General features: G+C 39.0%; 1 protein-coding gene across 2 annotated transcripts in view; it reads right to left on the bottom strand.

Moving 5' to 3' along the window:
* Positions 1-203: 203 nt before the first annotated feature.
* Positions 204-22168, bottom strand: part of LOC145491650 (A disintegrin and metalloproteinase with thrombospondin motifs 6-like) — a 47189-nt gene continuing 25224 nt past the window's right edge. For both annotated transcript variants that reach the window (XM_081470861.1, XM_081470862.1), the window contains exons 17-32: positions 17950-18010; positions 17429-17516; positions 15314-15432; positions 14724-14847; positions 13958-14047; positions 12800-12972; positions 12040-12178; positions 10787-10907; positions 9756-9960; positions 8022-8181; positions 6958-7074; positions 6426-6548; positions 5414-5533; positions 3898-4191; positions 1981-2277; positions 204-469 (exon numbers count right to left, since the gene is read on the bottom strand). In XM_081470861.1, coding sequence (XP_081326987.1) covers positions 465-469; positions 1981-2277; positions 3898-4191; positions 5414-5533; positions 6426-6548; positions 6958-7074; positions 8022-8181; positions 9756-9960; positions 10787-10907; positions 12040-12178; positions 12800-12972; positions 13958-14047; positions 14724-14847; positions 15314-15432; positions 17429-17516; positions 17950-18010 — 2236 coding nt within the window. In that variant the 3' untranslated portion in view covers positions 204-464. The remainder of the gene's footprint in view (positions 470-1980; positions 2278-3897; positions 4192-5413; positions 5534-6425; positions 6549-6957; positions 7075-8021; positions 8182-9755; positions 9961-10786; positions 10908-12039; positions 12179-12799; positions 12973-13957; positions 14048-14723; positions 14848-15313; positions 15433-17428; positions 17517-17949; positions 18011-22168) is intronic.

Raw genomic sequence — 22168 nt, 5'->3', positions numbered from 1 at the left:
AGTTGTCGATAACATTTAGTTTTCGACAATTAAGTGACTAGTCCGTGGTGGCCCTTAGATCACAGTGATATGCATCGTTAAAATAAGAGAAACATGAAATATATTGAATCTGGCTATCAAACTTTTCTTCAGATAAACGCTAAAATTGGTTTATAACTCTTTATTTATAATATTTAAATTTTGTTTAATTAACAAATTAATAGTTCTAAAAAAAAAAGCAATCCCAACCGTTTTACATTTAATTCCATTATGATTATTTCCTCTTAACGATAATAACGATGATGATGACCGCGCCAGTAGACATGCACGTCTTTTCTTTGAAGCTGACGTAAATAAGCTAAAGCAATAGTTTTATATTCTTGTTAAATACGTTATATAGCAGATTTCATTGTAGAGTAGTCCACCGTGTAAGGATTTGATTAGACATCCAGGTGTCAACTACATTAGTTGCAGTTTCTGCCGCTTTATTCTGCAAGATAAAAATCATTTTGTGTCAGTTAGTACTTTGTTATAGAACTAAAGCCATGCAATTATATACATTACTAAAAGTAATTGGACCTGGTGGAGTACAATTCAGGGAGTAATCGCGTGAGTAATTTCAAAATCGGACGAGCGCGCAGCGCGAGGCCGATTTGAAATTAACGAGCACGATCCCTAAATTGTACGACACAAGGTCCTATTACTACTTAATCGTATCAATAACAAATTTCGAGATAAAAATGTCTTTTGAGAACTTCTTTGAGAGAAAAAGTCGGTGGTATTTTCCATAAGTTGTAAAAGCTGTAGAGAGCATTAAGAAGGAGGCCATTGAAGCCCGCGTAATTGACGTGCGAATCACGGGGATATCCAATTACAGGTGTCCAATTACAACAAGTCGAAATTGAATACCTGTAATTGGACACCCACGCGATCGCTCGCCGATTACGTGACAAACAGGCGCGCGAAGAACCAATCACGATCGAGAATTTTGTTATCGATACGATTATTATTTTAGGACCTTTAGCGGCAACGTAGATTGATCATTCCAGTCAGTCGAACAGCCAGTCGGTCAGTAAGTCAGCCAGTCAGTCGTATTTCTTAGAAACTTTCCTGTTTCGAAACTTCCGGAAGTCCTTGATAGGATAGAAAGCACCCCTTAAGAATCTATCTACTTGCCCCTGGGACTAAGAAAGGATGAAGAGGTAAGAGAAATGTTTCCCCATATGAAGCTTATTCTCAAGGTAATTCCAGTCAAGTTATATTAAGACATGGTAGCCAGTTCTTTAACGGTAAACGTTACCACGCGCGTTATGTCAATGTTTTTTTTTTTGGTGGATGATGAAGATGAGTGTAAAGCAGTTTGGGCTGTCACGTGTGTAGAATCCTTGTCACAGGATTGGCTACATCTAGACCATCCTGAAATTTCAGAAACCTGCAGAAGTGTTCTAAAAATAACTTGAGAAAGATGTGACTTTGGGAATAACGGGAATTAACTACTTTACTCTTCATCCTCTCTTCCTTAGAACGTAGTAGTCAGAGGGGTTCCTTTGCTGGGTTTTCTAAGCCTGTCTCTGCAACTAAGGGGTGTTTATTTATCTTTTCTAATTATATAAGGCCTAGTCACTGAATTTGAAAGATACACTTGCTTCAACCAGTTGCAAAAGTAGTTGAGACATCCTTTTGAGAGAAAACTCTTCACCGCGCTAATCTTCACCCTCTCACCCCTTTCCAATGTTGCTAGCTAAGCAAAATCATGTACAAAGCTTAGATGAACAACGTTTAATCGGGGAGATGGGGACTAATTGTTATATTCTGTGAAAAAATTGGTATTTGCGATCCATTTCAGTTTATAAAGCCATTTTTTCGCACAAAGTGTATCTACATTTTGCAGCTGGTTGCATTGTAGCTTGCTTGGGTGCAAAAGGTGTTATGTTTATCTCGATAAACGCCCGTGACGATACATACAGTGAACTGTTTAGATTAAAAATTTAACGTTCATACCGTTGAATCGATAAACCATGTTTGCTCCTTTCAATCCTACTCCATCCTTGCATTTTCCATGATCGCCCAGCATTTTGTACCTATTCTGTGCGTCTTCATCAGACCAACATTCCGCAGTATTCTGCACGGCGAAGTACGTATATCCCTTGGCACGTGCAATGCGTGCACACTGATCAATAGTGGTTTGTTTGATTTTGTTCCCTTGGTTGCCGAAGCTCAGGTACCTTGTTCGCAAAGCTTTGTTTTTTCGCTTGGCAGCACGGAAACAGCCAAGTGGCAAGTAAGAGGGAACTGGCTCTATGATAATAGTCAGAGTAAACACGGTAAGAACGCAATGCTATAAACATTCCAGGATTTTTGCGGCCTCTCAGGGCAGCTAAGCTAGTAACAGCATTAACAATGAAAATACGCATCACGGCAGATTGAACATTAAGTACGTATACATTAACTGCAATTCTACGGAGTTAAAATGACTAGTTCTGTATCAGCTAAAATGTACACGTTGAAGGGTTCGTTCGTTTGGTTTATCAAGTTCAAGATCACTTGGATCATGCTGCGTCAAAGGAACCGATGAATCTTTGCCCACAGCGGGTTCACTGTTTTTTTTTTTGTTTTGTTTTTTTTTAAGGCACCGTGAATCGAGTGATCGTGGATCAATGACTGACCCTGACCCGGCCGGATCATCTCAAAGGAACGAAGCTAAAGTTTACCAATGACTTCCGCTCGAACACAGCAATCAAACGAGGGACTTAAACGCCCCGGTTCTGGTATAAGTCCGATTACTAGATTTCCAACATATGTTTTTTTTTTTTTTCCGGTTAAGCACTCAGACGTATTCAGTGACAGCCTTGTCTTTCTACTTCATTTAAGTGAAACTGTATTGAAAAGGGCATTATTGTTTCCTCAGTCGTATTTCTGTGAGGTTCGTGGACGAAGAATAAATACATATTTTTTTACGGCCTAAATTTTGCCCAAATCTCATTTCCCAACCTATGTTTTACCAAAATCCCAGTCCTTCCGATTTTTTGGATTGTGGATGCCAGTCCAAGTGACCTCAAATCTCATCTTCATAGTAAGAAGAAAATTCCCCTTTTACCTTTTTAGACCCCACTTTCAGTAACCATGTGAATCAAAGATTGTAGGTTGCTTGGCCTACATCGGCCGTGCCTAAAGTGCAAAACTACTACTATCACATATTATGTTAGTACCTTTATTTTTACCTTTCTCTTGAAGAGAAAGCTAAAAATAAAGGTACTAAATAGGTAACGGTATAAGGACTACAAAATAGTATCTTTTTTCATGAGCTATCTTTGTCACTGCTTGCCCAGGCACCCGTCCATTGTTGTTTACTGGTCAAATGAAATATTTCAAGCTACATGATATGACTTCTTAAGCTGAAATGTAAACAATGTGTGCAGAAGTGCACCTTGAAAATGTTCTTTTTGATCTGTCATGCTAAACATAAGACAGTGTAGAAAAATAGTAATAAAATTTAAAATTGACTACACACCGCGGGATCAGCTGGTTCATTCATGTTTCCCGCTCGCGGAGCTAGCCTGGCATAAAATGATCAACGCAAGATGTAATATATCATAAGTCAAACACGAGAGACAGTGTTTCATCGGAATATCCAAAGTCCGAGAAGAGAGTTGAAAATACGACGCGCAGCTAGCAGAGTAATTTGCACGAAATTCGGGGTGTTTGATATCTTATTATGTAAAACTAAGGAGAAGAAACATCGTCAAAGTCTGTGCTAATTTACAAGACCCGGGTATCCAAATCTTCTTCACGGTTGTAATTTTCCTTTTTTTAACTTGATGAATTTTTAATGAGTTTGAGAAATATAAAGAACTTCACAAGTGGAGTTCAAAAGACTGCGTGCAGCAAAATTACTCCCGCTAAGGTTTGCAGACTTACCGAATGTGTACACCACAACTGCTCCATTTTTTCCAACACCAGCTGAACTACACTTCTTCTTGGTCTGGGCCGGTCCTTTCTTGAAGTAAGTTTCGTTAGCCTGTGGACCAGAGTAGCATACTCCCCTGTGTCCTACAGAGAAGTAGTTGTAATCGTTTTCCTGGGCTAGTTCTGCACACTTTATAACTGCTGCAGAGGCTTTGTTGATATCTAGCTCTCGTTTTGGTCTTTCTTCCAGTACTGGAATAGCGTTTGGGTCATGATTGAAACATCCAATGTGATAAAATTTGGAAACTGCAAAACATGAAAGAAAAAAAAAAAAGTTGTCAGGAAAATAAAAAGATGCCAGAACTTGAGAAACTTTTTTCAAGAAAGGGCGCATCGGGCATGCGCAGATCAAGGGATTCGTCTGCCCTGTCACCTAAAGCCACGTCCATACTACGCCGCGGAAATTTGAAAACGCAGCTTTATTTCTACGGTTAGGCCTACCTTACTAATCCGTCACGCTCTTCAAACCGGAGGAATTTGAAAACGTGGGCTTTGCGTTTTAGTGCGGACGGAAAACACTTTGAAAACGGAGCGTTTCCAAAACGATGACGTCATGGTTTCCCCGTCCGAGTTTTTTAAAAAGAAAATCCAAAAATGACCGGTGATTGCACCTTGTGACCGTCCTTTCTAGTACAGCACAGTTTGAAATCAACACTAGCCACCGCTCCAGCGCGACAACTACGACTTACCAGACGGGTACACAGTCGCAAATTTCCGTTAAAAAATACCACCCTCTCTCGACGACCCCGCGGGAGCATTTTGACGCCTCATTGTAATTTAAGACCACTAATGGTTTCAAACTGTGCCGTAGTCGAAAGGACGGTCACAAGGTACTTAGGAAAGTTGAAAGCTCCAGTAGTGAGGCAAACATCGTTCGAATTGGAGCGGCAAGGAGGAAGATTTTTCCAAGCCGAGTAGCAAAGGAGAGAAATGAACTATCCTTCTTTGCGTTGGAGGGGAAAATCGAGCAACGGATTCGAATTTCGGCTAGAAAAAGGCCTCGTGGTACAGGTCTTTCGAAACAGCTCTGTCCAACCTTGACTTCGTCTATAGAAGCTGCGACAAACACCTCAAAAAAAAAAAAAAAAAAACTAAAAACGTTGAAATAGCTAAAATGGACCAAAGAAACCAGGCAAGGTGAGTATATTTTCTTTATTTTATCAAAAAAGTAACATTTTATGCGCGTTTTTATCCTTCGTTATTTCAAACTGCATACAATGCCTTTTAGAGCGCTAAGTGGAACACAACACTGCGCACTTTAGGTGGTCACGTCCTACTCAACACGCGTACATAATTCATTAATATTTGATCCATTCCTCGAATCGTTAGTTTGGGACGCTTGTGGTGATTGTTGCGATTTCAAATTTCTCCGGTGTAGTGTGGACGGAAAACATTTGATTCGTTTTCAGAGTGTACTAGGCCTAAGTATTTATAGTTAGCATAAAAAAAAAGCCAGTTTAAAAATTACCTTGACATCGCTCCCCTGCGAACTCTTCTGGGCATGTGCATGTGTATTTGTCATATGAACCATCATCCGTACAGGTACCTCCGTTTAAACAAGGATCACTCATGCAGGCGGTTACCTTAGCTGCGAACGAAGGTAAGGGATGAGCAATGTTGCTGCAACATACAGCTGTAGACTTTTATTATAATACGTTTATTTTAAGAGGGGAAAAAAACTTAACAGTTGGGAACGGACAAACTAGTGCCCCTCTATGCAAGTAAAAATTATATTAAAGTATATTAAATAATATAATATGAAAAATTGTTAAGTCCTTCCTACGTACGTACAGTGATCTTCAAGAAAAATAAAACCACTCCCTTAAAACTTTAACATTTTTCGCTTTCTCGACGTTTCGGGAAATAAAGAGTCTCTAAGAGAATTGTTGGATTTCGGTGTTAAATAACTTAATTTGCAAAATTGAATGGGTTTGAATTTGTAGTGATGCGCGCGGCATATGGAAAAGTTTAGCTACACAGAAGTATACCGCAAGGTAAGGCTCCCTTGGCATAGGAGCACGAAGCAAAAAACAAGCAGCACAGTCGCTATGTAAATATTGCAAGTCCTTGAGTATGCTCTTATACGTAAGTATGCTACGAATCCTCAAGAGCAATCAATCATAGAAAAATGTAAGTCACACTTTGCAAACAAGACTGTTTGGTTTAGATATTAGCCAGTGTTACGTCATTTTTATCGTGACTTTTTGTTTATTTTTTATTTATTTATTTATTTTTTTTCATTAATGGTCTGCGCGATGTTTCTAGCCTACCACATAGGATATATAGAATACATCTTTATATCCATATTTGTGGGTTATTTTTAGGTTTGGGGGTCAGCTTAACATGGGAATTAAAATCTTCCCTGTTGGCACTGATGCGATTATAATTTTTTGATACAAACGCAAATGTAGTTGTTATTTATATAGTAATATTTTCCATTGCCCAAACAATAATCAAATGTGATTAGATACTCCACTTACTCTCGCAATTCGCTCCAGTGAACCGCGACGGACACTGACACGTATGGTCGTAATGATGGATGACGCCGATGGAACACGTGCCACCATTTTGGCACGGAGTCTTTTCACAAGGATCTAATTTTACTGAAAGAAAAACAAAACGAACGCTTGATGCTGATGACAAGGCCCCTGTCCCAGTCGGAAACATCAAAGATCAAAGCTATAATATGTGAGTCCATTTGGCAACAATACATGAAGTTTAACGCAGCAGATGGAGTTGAAATCAATGATATTTTCAAGCCCGGGGGAAGGGGGAGGGGGACCCCGCATTAAAGGAGCAGGGATGCACGTCTAATACCCCTAAAATAGAGCAATCTGGGCGGCGCCCAGCTTTGTTTTACCCTCAAAGATACCATTATGTGAAGTATATATGAAATAATTCATATTTCCGGAATCGCGGAGGTCACGGGTTCGAATCCCGTTGAAGCCCTGATTTTTTTTCAGTGAAAAAAAAGCTGAAGAGTTTGATAATATATTTTGTGATGTGACTTACTTTCACACTCCATGCCTGTAAATCCTCTGTCACAGACGCACTTGTATCCAGCGGGGTCTGATACACACGTTCCTCCATTGGAACAAAGATGGCCGTCATGGCAGAGGGGCGCTCTCGCTGAGTGGGATAAAATTAAGAAAAATGTCTTTTTGATGCATACAGCTATAATTTCTTAATTGACTAAACACTTCTCAATCTTGTGCATTTCTGCTTTTCAAGCCTCTTTATTGGCTCAGTAAATGCGATAGACACGTTTTTACGTTTGCGGTTTTTGACAGGAGCCATAATGGCTCCTGTTTTTGACTAATGCCCACAAACTGATGCTGAAAATTCTCACAAGAACGCGTTGCGCCTTGTTGCTGAGCAACTGGAAAGGAATGTTTGCACTGGACCCTACCGCCTACCTCCAGTTGTACTAGCATGGAACAACCAGGAGTCTGTCTATTTTTTGCCTCTCTCACCCCCTCCATCCTTAGGCCATTCCAGTTGTCAGTTCGTCGTTGCCCATTTTTAAAGGTTTTTTTTTTCCTTTCCACGTGTATTTCAAATACTTATACTGTTGAACCTCGTAAACGACCACCTCTCGTTAGCGACCACCAAGGTTTGATATTTTGGGTGGTCGCTCACGAGAGCTTAGACCATATTGGGTCAAAATCTTGCCTCAATAGCATGTGGTAACCGCAGAGACTTACCTCCCGTTTCAAATGTTTTATTCATGTGAAAAGTCAATTTCGAGAAAAAATCCGTTACTACCCACTGAGAAATTTCTGTTTCTTTTACTAACCAGGAATGCGATATGTTACAACGTACACCTTATTATCTAATTTACACTCTATTATCTTTCAAATGGTCGCTTAAGGGAGGTTAAAACAAAAGAAAATTTCAAACTTTTAGCTCTAAAAGTGGTCGCGGTCGCTTACGAAAGGTTGTCGCTTACAAGGGCTTCCAAATTTAGTGGTTTGACTTGGAAACTTTTGGTATTATCAGAGGTGGACGGAACCGGAGATTCGACTATATTAATTTTTTCAGCAAAACGTTACTGAAATAAAAGCTATGGTTCTTACGTCCACAAGGACTGTCCTCGTTACACGGCGCCTCAGCTGGAGGTGGATTGTCTAGGTATCGACAGAACTCATAATCAATCACGGAAAAGTTTCCAAGTTCGTTGATTCTTGAACATAGAACTTGACGACGCTTTGTTCCAATCGCGCACTTTGTGGAGCACTGAAAATTAATCAAATAAAGTTTTATTCACTTATTTATTTATTTATTTATCCATTTATTTATTTATTTATTTTATCTGTATTTGCCATAAAAAAGATACAAAAAATCGAAGAAAAAATGACGAGGAAACCTAATAAAAACTACACTTGGGTTCCCTCCCAAGAACTACAAGATGACTAAACCTATACATTACTATGGTAGGTGACGAATTTATAAACAATTATTGAATGAGGTTTTTGTGATAACCAGAATAATCAAGGTCGAGGTTGGGGTTATCAGCCGAAGCCGAAGGCTGAGGCTAATAACCCTTACCGAAACCTTGATTATTCTGAATATCACAGAAACCGAATCTAGTATTTGCTTTATTATACATTGAACGAAAAAGAAATGGAAGTCAAAGCGCGGGAACTTGACATGATTACCCTTAGAAATCATGCACCGCAGTCATACATGACATGATTACCCGTGACCTTGGGTGTTCTTGACATGATTATTGTCTAATCTTCAGCTAGATGACGTCACAGGCGCTGATTTCGAAAATTCATTGTACGCTTTCGGCCAATCAGAAAAGAGATAGTGTGTTCAATGTATGATAACAAACCATATTTGTACGCTTAACAGAATTAGTAATTGCTGATAATGGACGTTTTAAGTTTTTCCTGAAGGAAACAACAAATGAAGGGCCAGTGATCTCAAGATGAAGAGACAAACTCCTCTATACAGACACCCTCTTAATAAGGTCTTCTCTTTGTGCTCGGTTTCAGTACTTGCATGCATGCTGTTGGTAAGGGCACTGTTAGTGCTCGCTAATGGTTCCTTGTCGAGTTAGGTAAGACTGCTTTATAAAAGCCTTTATAGCCATCTGTAAACAGTCGTTTTCAATCTGAAGTAAAATATTCACAAAAACCATAAGGAAAACGCTGAGGTATGTGATGAAACAATTTTGTGACTGATGAAATATTTAGAACAGGACCTCTTTGTATATCACCGGTAGGTGAGAGAGCTTCCTGTAATAAGTATTATTATTATTATTATTATTATTATTATTATTATTATTACTATTACTATTACTACTACTACTACTACTATTACTATAACTATTACTATTACTATTACTATTACTATTACTATTACTATTACTATTACTATTACTATTACTATTACTATTACTATTACTATTACTATTACTATTACTATTACTATTACTATTACTATTACTATTACTATTACTATTACTATTACTATTACTATTACTATTACTATTACTATTACTATTACTATTACTATTACTATTACTATTACTATTACTATTACTATTACTATTGCTATTGCTATTGCTATTACTATTACTATTACTATTATTATTATTATTATTATCATCATCACAATGCACAAGGTTTTAGGTAGTTGATTTTTTTTTCACTGGTACTTGCGAATATTTTACTTCACCTTGAGACTAACGCTGTAAGGATGCGTCTTGGCTCTTTTAAGTCTTTTGATTCAGCGGTCTTGGTTCACTGGACTTTCGTCTAATTAACTGAGTAAATTCAATTCTACAAATAGCCGCAGCTTACCGCACTCCAGTTTCCTATAAACCAACTCGCAGGGCATGGATATTGATTGCAAACCATGGAAGTTGGTTGTTGAGGTTTTGGAGCTGAACACGAGTTTGTCTCTCTGAAATCATTTTGAGCTACTTCCTCTAAGCATCTGATAGTTCGCTCTTGTTTCCCTCGCCCGCACGTTTTCGAACAATGCGACCACTTCGAGATAACCCACCTGAGGAGTGTAGACAAGGGTACAAGTATTACGTGAACCAGAGTATGCATATATCATAGCATCTTTTGACAACCAGAACTGAAATAATTGTGAACACAGGTGTCATATGCTTACAATGCGGGTGGTAAAGGGTTGGCTGCGAATGAACCAGGCTTGAGCATTTTGAAGTTATTTATTTATTTCAAGTTCACCTGAGAGGCTATGCATTAAAAATGTAAATCAATTTGAAAGAAGCCTTTTTTTCTGAGATTGCCTCGGGTAGAATTTTAGTATGGCTATGGCCATGGCTGGGCGTTGAAATTGAGAAAGAATTATTACATGGTTGTGGCGATTTTGCTGTATGATCATTTATAATTCAGTTATCCATGGCAAATAGAGCTTCTCCTCTGTACCTCTTTGTCTTTGTCTTGTATTTTAGTGATGTTTTAGTTAACAGTAGTGATGCGCAGGAAATGGAGCTGGATTGGCCATATGCTCAGGGGAGATAGCAACAATGGGGCAAGACAAGCCTTAAACTATCAACCACAGTGAAAGAGGAAAGTTGGACGGCCAAAGAACAACTCGAAGCGGTCCATGCTGCAGGAGTTGGAAAGAGTGGGCTACTCCTGGGAGAGAGCCAAGGCATTAGCAGAGACTCGTGTGCACTGGAGGGTTTACTGGTGGAAGCCCTATGCTCCCTTAAGGGGTGATGAGGATCAATGATAATATTGATGATTATTTTATTCTCTAAACAATTTGATCAAGAAAATCACTTAAATCCTCCCTGTCTATTGCACCCCAACGCTTGTACTGCGAGCCTATGCGGCATATGGTGTGAATAGCTTACTTTGCTTTGCATGGTTGAGTGTTGCACTCTTCGACCTTTGGCATCTCTCCAGGACATGCAGAATCGGAAGCAGGAGTTTCATCATCTACTCTTACACATCGTACATCGCGACGTTTGAACCCTGGAATTTAATAAAGCAAAGACTTTTTTAACCAGGAGTTTACTATGAAAGGGATTGTACATCCAACATTTACAACTTCCTGTGAAAAACGTGAATCTCTAAGTCATGGTACGTTGCGAAGCCAAAGGCGGCCCAAGCTCAGTGTAACATACGAGAACACATAGGCAACTTTTGTAGAGAAGTGTTATTGTTATAGAAGCTAGGATTCAATTGCAATTTATAAGCTTTGCACACCGTATGGGAAAGTTAAACTCTTGTTTAAAAATCAACAATTCGAAGTTTTATTACACTGTATCCTATTCTTAGTAACGGTAAGCCAAATGCATATGACTCAATAATAATAATAATAATAATAATAATAATAATAATCAACTTTATTCATTGAGAGTAACACAGAACAGTAATCTTCGAAAAACCAGTGGCCCTCATACAAATTTTTACAGAATAAAAAGATGACGTGTTAAAAATTTAAAATATAGAAAGATTCTCAAACATGCAACGATAATATAAACAATTAGTTTCACCCAACTAGTGGACTAATGCAAATCCTGCATTTTGATTGGCTACGCTACTAGAGGACTATTAGTAATAGTCCTCGAGTAGCGAAATTGGCGCAATCGAGCGTGACGCTTTCTTTCGTTTTATTCCCAAATAAATGTTTCTTCAACTTGCATTTGCTAACTTTATTATTGCCTTTTCTGTCCGAATAGCTGGGTGATACTAAAACAATTAGACCCTTCGCCCTCAAGGGCCACGGGTCAATAGCCCATGAGGCGAAGCCGAATGGGCTATTGACCCGTAGCCCTTGCGGGCTACGGGTCTAATTGTTAATTAAGATATGAGACACACTAAAATATTAGAAAGCAAAGCATTGGATCAAGTCTCTGAACAATTAAAACAAGAAAATTAAAAATTTAGATGATAAAATGGTCCAATTCCTTATAACTGTCCGTAAAATGTTTAAAAATTGATTTTTTTGAAGCTTGTAAGATTAGGTTGGCTTTTAATAATGTTCAAAACCTTACATGGGATGGTAATCTTGGATGGTTATCTTGAGGCTTAGCAACGCCCCCTGGATGTCGTCTCCAGATCTATTAATAACTAAATTAAATGCGAATGCGTTCACACTTACCGACAGCGCAGGCCCTGGAACAAGCAGACCAATCTCCAGACACCCATTTAAAAGCTGAAGAGCTTTGCGATTGACCCAGTGCCAAATAATGATAATTCACACCAGGATTGCCCCCAGACTTGTCACTTTTTTTCACATACTTGAAAAATAAAAAAAATAAAAAATTTATAGCTCATCAACTGACCAAGCAGCGGTATGTTGCAAATCAAAACGTGTAAAATGTAAAAATGTATTATTTTTTTTTTTCTTTAGTGGTCAGGCACTTAGCTATACAAGCACCAAGCTTAGTTACAGCCATGCCACTGAAATAAAGGAAACAAATATTTCAAATAAACGTAACATAGTTAAAAATCCCAACTGGCAGGAGGTAGACCAGTTGGCTATTTACAAAGCGCGATCGAGGGTTTGAACTCGGGATTACCGAGAAACAAATCCCGCCAGTGGCAGGGTGGAGGCCTTGAACCCGGGACCTCCGGATTACAACAGCAGCGCCCTAAACCACCGGGCCCCGATTGTTCAGAAGATGGAGAACGTTATCCACCCGCAGAATAACCACAAGCTATGGGGGTCTCGATTACGTAATATCATGGGTGATTAATGTGAAATTATCAAATTACTATGGCAACGTTTGGCGCGAAATTTCTCAATACAATGAACAAATTAAGTCAGAAACCCAGGATTGTGAATGTAATTTGTCACCTTAAAAGGTAATCAGATGGTATACCCATTCGTGGCTTACTGTAAACAACCTAACACTCACCACTACTCTCAGAACCTCGTGAGTTGGCTCAGTTATTGTTATGCTGTCTTTGGAACCTTTCTTTCTTTTAATTTTATGGCGATAATGTATAATTGTTCCAGCAGCAGGTTTAATTTGATTATTGTTTCCCAGATGTTCCCCAACTATGTAACTGCCTTTGGCATCCTGCACTCCTGTAAAAAACAGAATGCCATGCAAAGGATAAGATAGACAAAGAAAAAAACGGAGGCGAGTTCAGAAGACATTCAGCACAGAACAGATATGATAATGACCAGCTAGAAGTTACCGCCTTCGATGAGAAGTAAATAAACAAGGACACAAGTCCATGAGGGGTTTAAAAAATATTCTTATTAATCATAAGAATTGCAATTTCCTCGACTGTGATTGGTTTTAAAAAAACTCCTATTTTCCACTAATTCACTTGCCAAGTTGTTATTGGACAGTTTGTTATCGGACAGTTCAATAAGTCAATCACATTCAAAGTTGTAGTTTAAATCAACCAATGACATTCAAAGTTGTAGTTACCTGCGTGCGTGCGCGCGCTTTTTGTGTTTTTGGCGCCTGATTGCCGGTAGGAGGCGCGGTGGCCTTGGATGGTTAATATCTCCTTTGTAGGTATTTAAATGCAAATTTTCCCTTTCTTTCATAACTTGGCTATTCTTCTTTTCTCGGAAATTGTAATTTTTATGGTTAATTGGTAATAAGACTTCGTGTCGTCCAATTCGGTTTGTAATCATACTCGTGATAAGCAAATCGGACTCCCGGCGGTCGTCCGATTTTGTTATCACTCTTATGATAACCGACCGAACTCAGTGCAGTTACCATTACTTATTAAGCATGGTACAGCAGCATAAGTAGAATAAAGAGCTGTTTAATGAACATGTAAGAAAATAAATAAATTAATCAATTTATTAATTAATAACAACCAGGGGGGGGGGGGGTGGGGGGGGTGGGAACCTCTTGTTGGTAGAGTGGTTCCAAAAAGGGAACTTACTGTTTTGAGGCGTTTCTCGGTTACGTTTAGACCCCAATACTTATCCAAATCAGCTTTTGAACTTGAGTAAGCCCACTAAAAATCATGTACTTGAAATATTTCATTAAGCTTTGACTTGTTCCCAATCTTTTGGTGTCTAAGGTGCAGTCAATACCAACACTTACCAAGAGAGTTGTATGTGTAGTCTGCCACTACAAAGGAAGCGTCTTTAGTACCCACAGGAAGTTCAGTTACCAAGGCCGCGTTGTCAGGACCTATGGTTGAGATTCAGCAGAGAAACACTTACCATATTAACCCTCGAACGTACAAGCCAAAACATACTCTCACCCGATCAAGGTATAAGAGGGGGGAGGTGGATGGTGGATGGCCCCTCCCCTAAAGGTTTCGTTGTGATAGAACATATCAAAATTGCTTTGCTTTTAATAGATAAATATTAGCTTACTCTACAAGATATGGTGCTTATGACGTCATTAAGCCCGCCATCCTGAATATGCCACCTTCAATTTTCTTGAGGAAAATTTCAAAACGTTTGGAATAATGTTTTCATCTTAATCTTTGTTCAATACAATAAAATTTAAATTGTGTTAAGCGGACATCCTTGGGGCCTTCACTGGTGGCCACATAATGGAAGGTGTCTGTCTAGTTTCTGACTTCCTAAGACGACGTCTAGAAAATATAGAAGATGAAGAAAAGCTTGATATTTTTACTCAGTATAAACTATTTTTGAGGTGTCAAAACCCTAATGAGGGTACACCAACCCTCTTTCACCACTCCCCCACCACTTTCTCGATTAGTATGCTTAAAACAACTTATGTAGCAAAGTGAGCCGTTTTGCTTACTTGAAACGCGTTTGTATTTTCATCGGGTTTAATGGTTCTAGTAGTAACAGAGTCAAGTAATCACAGGAAATCACGTAAAGGCTTTTCTTACCGTTTTGACTGGGAGAATCTGTGTAATTTGAAAGAACCCTCGTACAGGAGTCTCCGTTCCCTCCACACGCACCACACCGATCTTCCATTGTTTCGCTGTCCAGCACGTGATCACAGCCTACCGGCTGACACCATTGCAAAAGCATAACAAATCATAATAGGGCACTTGTTGAGTTGCCTTTTGCCTCTGTGTCAAAACGAGTCTTCGTGCAAAATCATTCTTATGGGAATGTGTTCCGCCTACATGTTTATTTTCGTGCTAATCAAAGTCATTTTCATGTGAACGGTTTTGCACGAAGACTCGTCTTGAAACAGAGGTACAAGGTCACTCGGAAAAGGCCTATTACGAACTTATTCTGTTAAATGGCTACTTAACTAATTTTTCCCCCTTTAGACGCAACATCACTTCAAAAGACCAAGCAAAACAATATATTGAAACGCAACATTAATTCTTTTTGATAACTTCCCCGCCCCACCCTGAAGAAAAAAGAAAACTAAATGACAAATGAATAACGAAAGACACTCTACGAGATTATCATGACGGAGCTATTTCTGTAAATTAGCTACACTGACTCTATGATAAAATCATACCCTGCATCGTCCACTTATGCAAACACTGAAGTCTTCTTTATTACGTGTGCATCTGTGACCGTCTGGTACAATTCCAACACGTGCTATCGTATTCCCTGCTCTGCAATACACGTAGCAGACTGAAATTGAATTATATGATACGTATAAGCATTAACAAATCGTTATCAGAAAGTAATTTTAGATGTAATATATCGAACACGAAAGACAGTATTTGACCACAAATCCAAACATCTCGAAGTTCGTCAAAACACTCTTCATCTTGTTGTATTTTCAACTCTCTTCCCGGTGTTTGGAAATGTGGTCATACAGAGTCTTTCGTGCTTATTTTATATGGCACTAAGGCCACGCCTTCGAAAATTAAAAAAACAATACACGGCTTATGATTCTTTCCATGGAAACGGTCCGTATGGTAAAATCTCGGCCAAGAAAGAACAAGTCAGAACGTTCGGATTTACCTCAAGACTACTTTGCCATATAATGACACAGATTATTAAATTCTCAACCTCGGATAACGCAATTCTAGCTTTCTGATTGGCTCACTGTATCTCGGTTACCAGCCATTATACCTGTGTTTGACCTTATGTGGAAATTAATGCGGCAAATGTCGCTCGGCATAACATTTTTTACAGGAAGCCAAATTTCGTCGACAAAAAATGGAATAAAAAACAAATTCGGTGACCTATCTACAGAAGAAACACAAGAAATTACGGACAATGCCGTCCCAGTAACAACAAAAAGGCCATACAGTTCGAGATGAGAATATTCAACGGTATGTATCCGTTAGGTTTCCCTTAAAAGTTGCAAAATTTCAAATATGAATGTCGAGATTTTACGCATTCATGAAGATAACGTAACAACAACAATTTTTACCTTAATGTTACTGAATGGTTTGCTGGTCCTGGTGGTACCAAATTTTCGAAACCGATGGAAGAAATGTCAAAAGAAGAACTGAATGTTTTTCTGAAAAGTTTTTGCACGTCTGCGAGGAAGAAAGATGGTACGTCAGTTTACAAAAGTTCATCAATGAACCATCTGAGAGCCGCCAGTTGATCGTTTCCTTCGCTCGCCGCCGCTCAACAATTGAACCGTTTTCCATTATGTCTCCGCTTTTACTGAGGCAAATAGAACCTTAGAGCATTCTTAAAAGAGCTCAGAAAAACGAGCAACATTCTGAACATTACCGGCGTAGTCCATAAGAAACGGTAAGAAACCAATTTCCAATGAGCAGATGAAGAAACTTTTCGACAGCGGCGAGCTCGAACCGGCAGAAAACAAAAATCCCACACAGCTACAGAGGACGACCTAGTTTTACCTCGGTCCCTTTTGTGGCCGACGAGGACGAGAGAATCAACGCCAGCTAAAGCCAACAATTCTGTCCTTGCGAAAAACCCCTCAAGGAGTTGATTATTTTGAGCTGAACGAAGTCGGCTCGGTTCTTTACCAGCCACAAAAAACCATCAGGGTGGCCTCGTAGATTCTGAAGATGAAGCCGACGCTAAGATATTTTCTGTCCCTGACTCTGAAACAGTGGCCAGCAATCAGCTCCACACATCCAGCTCGAAACGCTAAGGCTGTCATAGCAAGGGAACGCTGAAAGAGTTCTTGCCGAGAATAATTTTAGCACAACGTCTGTGTCACATGGCGATCAAAGCTTCCGGCAGTATTTTTAACTGTGATGTGCAAGTGCACAATTGTTACTCTTCTCGATGACTGAAACTTGAACTCGTTTCAAACTTTCTGACCAAGGTTGTATATCCTTCATTTGGTAGACGTTTCTTGAATTGTGCATGATTGTAATTTTCGTTCAGCAGACTCGCTTGCTTCGCTTTCAAATTTTTCATTCAACTAAGTTTACAAACGGCGCGCATGTCGTGTGATTTCCCACTTGCTGTTGTTTTTTGCCACATTAACTTTCGGTCGTTTTGTGAAATTAAAATCCAATCAAATTAAGCTATAATTTCCAAGTACACTACCGAATTTTATAAAACAATTATTCCATTCTCGCTTTTTGGATATGGATTGGTTATAGCCAATTCGGCCCTACGGGCCTCGTTGGCTATTTACCATCTCATATCCAACGCGCGCTCATGGAATAATTGTTAATTATTGACTTACTGTCATTTCCGTAGTAGTACGTGTGAGTACCGGGCATTTTTTCGTCACACAGTGTTTGTCTGTAGTTTTTCTCATCACTTGGGCATTCCTGAAAAAAAAAAAAAAAATCAAATAGTAATAGATGTCCAACAGTAGCAATTAAATGTAGACATGATGATAAATGCTTCGATAGCCCAGTTGGGAGAGCATTGGACCGGTAATGCAAATGTCGTGGGTTCGAATCCCGTTCAAAGCCTGAATATTTTTTCAGGTCGTTTTTCCAGTAGTGTTGTGGCTGCATTCGCATCTATCATCGTGTCTAAAAAAACACAAATGTACTCAAATTTAAGCATAGATTATTGCCTTTGTTGTTGATGTTGTTGTTTTGTTTACGCAATGCATTAACATAGGTGTATGTATCGTTATATGCTGTTTCCTGCCTAGCGTTCCCAGGAAGCACGAACCAAATCAGACCAAATCAGATTTGTTGCCCTCAATCGTGTTAAAATAAAAAGTTGTAAACAATTGACGTTTTCTCTTACCTGCGTATTGCAGATTTTGTATTCTCTTGCTTCGCCTTTGCAAGGCGCTCCATAGAATGGCCTGACAAAAAAAAACAACAAAATAATTATCAAAGAAGAACCGCAAATAAACTTTTATGTACAATGTAGTTTCAAGATATATAATTCTCCCATTGCTGTTTCCATGTCATATCCATAAAAGAATTGCATTTACAATTTCTACCAGTTGCACAAGTGTTAAACTTTGTCTTACAATGTATTTCTGGTAATAATGATAATAATAAGAAAAAGGTATTTTAACAGGGAGCCCAAGTCACCGGTTTTCAGGGGGGCCCTGCATACCACAAAAAGCTAGAAGCTAAAAGTCTAAAACATCACCTATTCTACATTTACAAAGTTGAAGTTACGAATGCATAATGTGTAACATAAAATTAAGAAATACTCTTCAGCTGTCCTTTAAAAGTGAAAATGCTGGCATGTTGTTACATCTGACAAAATGTTCCAAACATTAATGACTTGGTAAACAAAACGGCTTTCGAGTTCAACGTTCTAATTTTAGACTTGAACAAGAGGTGAGTATTGGACACTTTCAATAAGACAATGCTTTAACAGGTTACTCTATCCGAATAAGAAGCTTATCTGGTTTAGCTTTCGCACGGCACGAAAAATCGCCTTTACCGCGTGTCAAATGTGTGGTTAAAGGTTTTGTAAAGGCCACCTTTCACGCTTTTCACGTTCTTTGACGCGAATCAAAGATCATCTTTGAATAAACCTTTGCCACCAAAATCAAAGGCGTGAAAGGCCGTTTTTACTCACCCGTGAACGCCTTTGTTTTTAGGGTTAAAGGTGATCCTTTGATACGCCTTTGCGCACTGTCAAAGGTGGGTCAAAAGTGTAATCAAATTTGTCTGCGATTCAAGTCAAAGGTTTGCTAAAGACGTGGTCGAAGATGCCTGTGACGCGGACCAAAGGTTTATCAAAGGTGCTCCGCGCGTCTCGCCGAACTTCTCGCTCGCGCTCCTCTTTCGCGCTTCATGACAGTTGATCACGTTTCGCGCGATCCACATCTTATACGCTTTTTTCTGCTTGCTACACTAGCTTTGTAGCCCCGCATACGAAAGATGCAATCATATCCGTACTCTTGTTTCATGTCTGACAAGTTTTGAAGAATATATCAGCTTTAATAAGGTTATTTTGTACCAAACCTCTTGACAAATGTTAACGGAAAAACGGTCCGGAAAGATCATTGCACCTGATTTTAGGAAAATAAATATACTCAACTTCATCTCAATTTTAATTTTTTTCCCGTTTTTATCAAGAGTAAATACCTTCAAGTACCTTACATAAATGTTTTGGGCTTCAGGTTTCAAAGCCACGTTACAGGCTTGGTTTCAAACTACACGTAATGCGACTGATCGTAAGGAAAACTGTCTATTGTGAAAACAACAGTCAACAAATCTTCCATGGTACAAAGCGCATTTATCTAACATTGAAGTGCAGATACAATGCGGTAAATGTACGTGGAGCTAATATCATAATTTATAAAACATTAAATAGCGCATTTTCAGTATCAATGTATTGGACTGAGGTCTTTAGATTTTCACATAAAATTTTTTCAGCACCCTCACCTGCACAAAGGAAAAATAAAATTTCTGAAGCATGTCAAACAAACTACAACAAACACTCTGCATAAAGCACTTTTGGATCCTTACTTAAAGGAAAGTTACAATATTGTTTAGGAATTAAAATAAATCAGACTTAAATTCCTAAATTGTTGATCAACTGTGCCAATTTTGTAAAGATAATAAGATTCAGCAACAGGAACTCAAGGTGACCGAGTTTGGAACTCAAGTTTTGCTATATAAGCATACATAATTGCAGCCGACAGTGAGGCCCCTTATTTGGTGTTAGGTAACCAAGAAAGCCCTCGCCCCAGTGACCCTGGACAAGCTAACTTTCACCCTTTTGTTGAGAAAGTGAAACACAAGTCACCCTTAGCAACATAACCAAGGTAATCCTGGTAGGCCTGATAACCTTTTTTCATCAAAATACTACATGTATGACTGGCCTACTTGGGGCAACTCATGGTATGAAGAAATCAAAATTAACTCACAAAACCCCACAGTGATCAAATGACTGAAAGGAAGCCAAAGGAAGGAGGATAACTGAGCACTGGAGTATGAAAAAAGGCTTAAGTAATCCTGGAGGGACCACTTCATGTCATATGAACACTTGATAAAGTTGCCTCAGAAGGGTCTGATAGGGTTGTCTTCAGTACCCGAGACCATATAAATGGGGCCTTGTACTCTCTCATCCACAGAGGCTCCCTATGGGAAATTGAATATACTCTGAACAACCAACCTATGGTCAAAGCAGCACGAAAGTGGCCTATGAAGAAGAGAAAAGTCTTACAAGACTAGACTGCGAACCATGGGTAAAATGTAGACTGCAGGCTTTTTAAGAACATCATATTCCCATTTTCATTTATAGAGAGATCGAGCTAGCCATACACCGGCTAACCTGTGCCGTATATTTCAGGCTAAACGGAGCACAAGCTCTGTATAAAGGAAATGGGAATACAATATTCTTAAAAAGTATGCAGTCTGCATTTTATCCTGTCTGCATTTTAACCACCTTTGTGCAGTAGGCAGGCTTTGTCTTATTTAAATAATTAAGCTTAAGTTCTTGTTTGTGAAAGTTCTCATTTCCTTCATTGTGGATAATATTTCTGTTTGCTAGGCCCGTTGCAGAATATGTGAAAAGGTTTCAGTTTTGTGAAAGAACACTCCGAGCACGAGATCTCAGATATTTCATACTCAAATGGACTAATCACATTTGCTGCTGATTCTTCAAAATCATCTTCAAATACAATGTTTTCCTATACATATAAGCTATTCTGTGACCAAGTTACACGTTTCTTTAGGTTACCGATCACGTAAAAATTGCAATTTTACAGGGCGAATAGTCAAAATTTTGCCCCACATTTCCACCGGAGAGCGATGACTGTGACACTTTAAATACACTATCTGCAAGATTTTTCAGTTATAATCAAAATCTACTTACCTCTCAAGAAAGAAAAATGATAATCACTCCTTGAGATCCAAATACAATACCATTTGAAGCTGGAATGATTGGAGAAATCCGCCTCAAAATGTTGTATTAGCGAGAGGCGACGACGCCATTTTCGAAAATTTTGTGCATTTGCGCGCTTCTTTCGCCGTGACGTCATGATGGCCATGATCATAGGGTCAGCCAAATCTGCAACCTCGTTCCCAGGGTCCTCTCTCTTCCTCCCTCGAGAAAGTACCCTGGTTGCGGCTGGTCACGTGTCTACGTATGCCAACCAAAGCCGCACAGAGGGTGGGTCCTCAACTTAAATTAAGTCAACACTGTATAGGGAGGTGAATGTTGCGCTGCTATACAGACGTTATTTATTTGAAAGTGAAGCAAGTTGTTTGTCAGAGATCCTGCCTGACCAATGTTTCGTCGCTATGATCTGAACTTCTATGAATATGAGATGCTAATTGAGAGGGAACTTTGCGTATTTTTCAGTGCTTTTTAAAAACCGTCAACAACCTGCTTCGGATTAGTTTAATCAATTTTTCACAGCAAACGAATTAAGTAACCGTCAAATTATCGACGGGATGCATTCAGCTAAATGAGAAGCTAGTTTCTTGGCCGAAAATTGGACTTACCGCAAAAACAGTTTTAAAGCGAAAGCCGTTGGATTTTGCAAACGCGCGATCGATGTCGCTGTTGTCAAGTTCTTCATGGAATTTCTCACAGCAAGAGAACCGAATGACCGTCAAACTGTCGATTGGATGAATTCAATCAAATTCAAAGCTAGTCTCTTGGCCCAACACTGGACGTATCAAACTCTACACGAAGGCATCAATGTCTCCGTTGTGATTTTGCCGATCGAAAAATATAAGCTGCTTAATCAAGTTATTAGTATTCAGCACTCAGTCGTTGTTGATGTCAAGTTCTTCGTAATTTGTTTTCGCAGCAAGAGAATGGAATGACCGTCAAACTGTCGATGGGAGAGTAATTCAATGAAATTCAAAACTACCCTTGCAGGCGAACAAACGACGTATTTAATTCTAAACGAATGAGTAAATACCTACGTTGTGATTTTGCCGAATGAAAAATGAAATTAAATTCACCGCGCGGTTCATTTATTGCTGTGGTCGTCATTTCCAAGTTCTTTGTCAATTATTTTCACCACCACAAATTCCAAAGA

The sequence above is a fragment of the Orbicella franksi genome, chromosome 7 (genome assembly GCF_964199315.1).
Source record: "Orbicella franksi chromosome 7, jaOrbFran1.1, whole genome shotgun sequence".
NCBI classification, from domain to species: domain Eukaryota; kingdom Metazoa; phylum Cnidaria; class Anthozoa; order Scleractinia; family Merulinidae; genus Orbicella; species Orbicella franksi.
The sequence above is the reverse complement of the archived record's forward strand: the minus strand, read 5'-3'. Positions and strand labels throughout refer to the sequence as shown.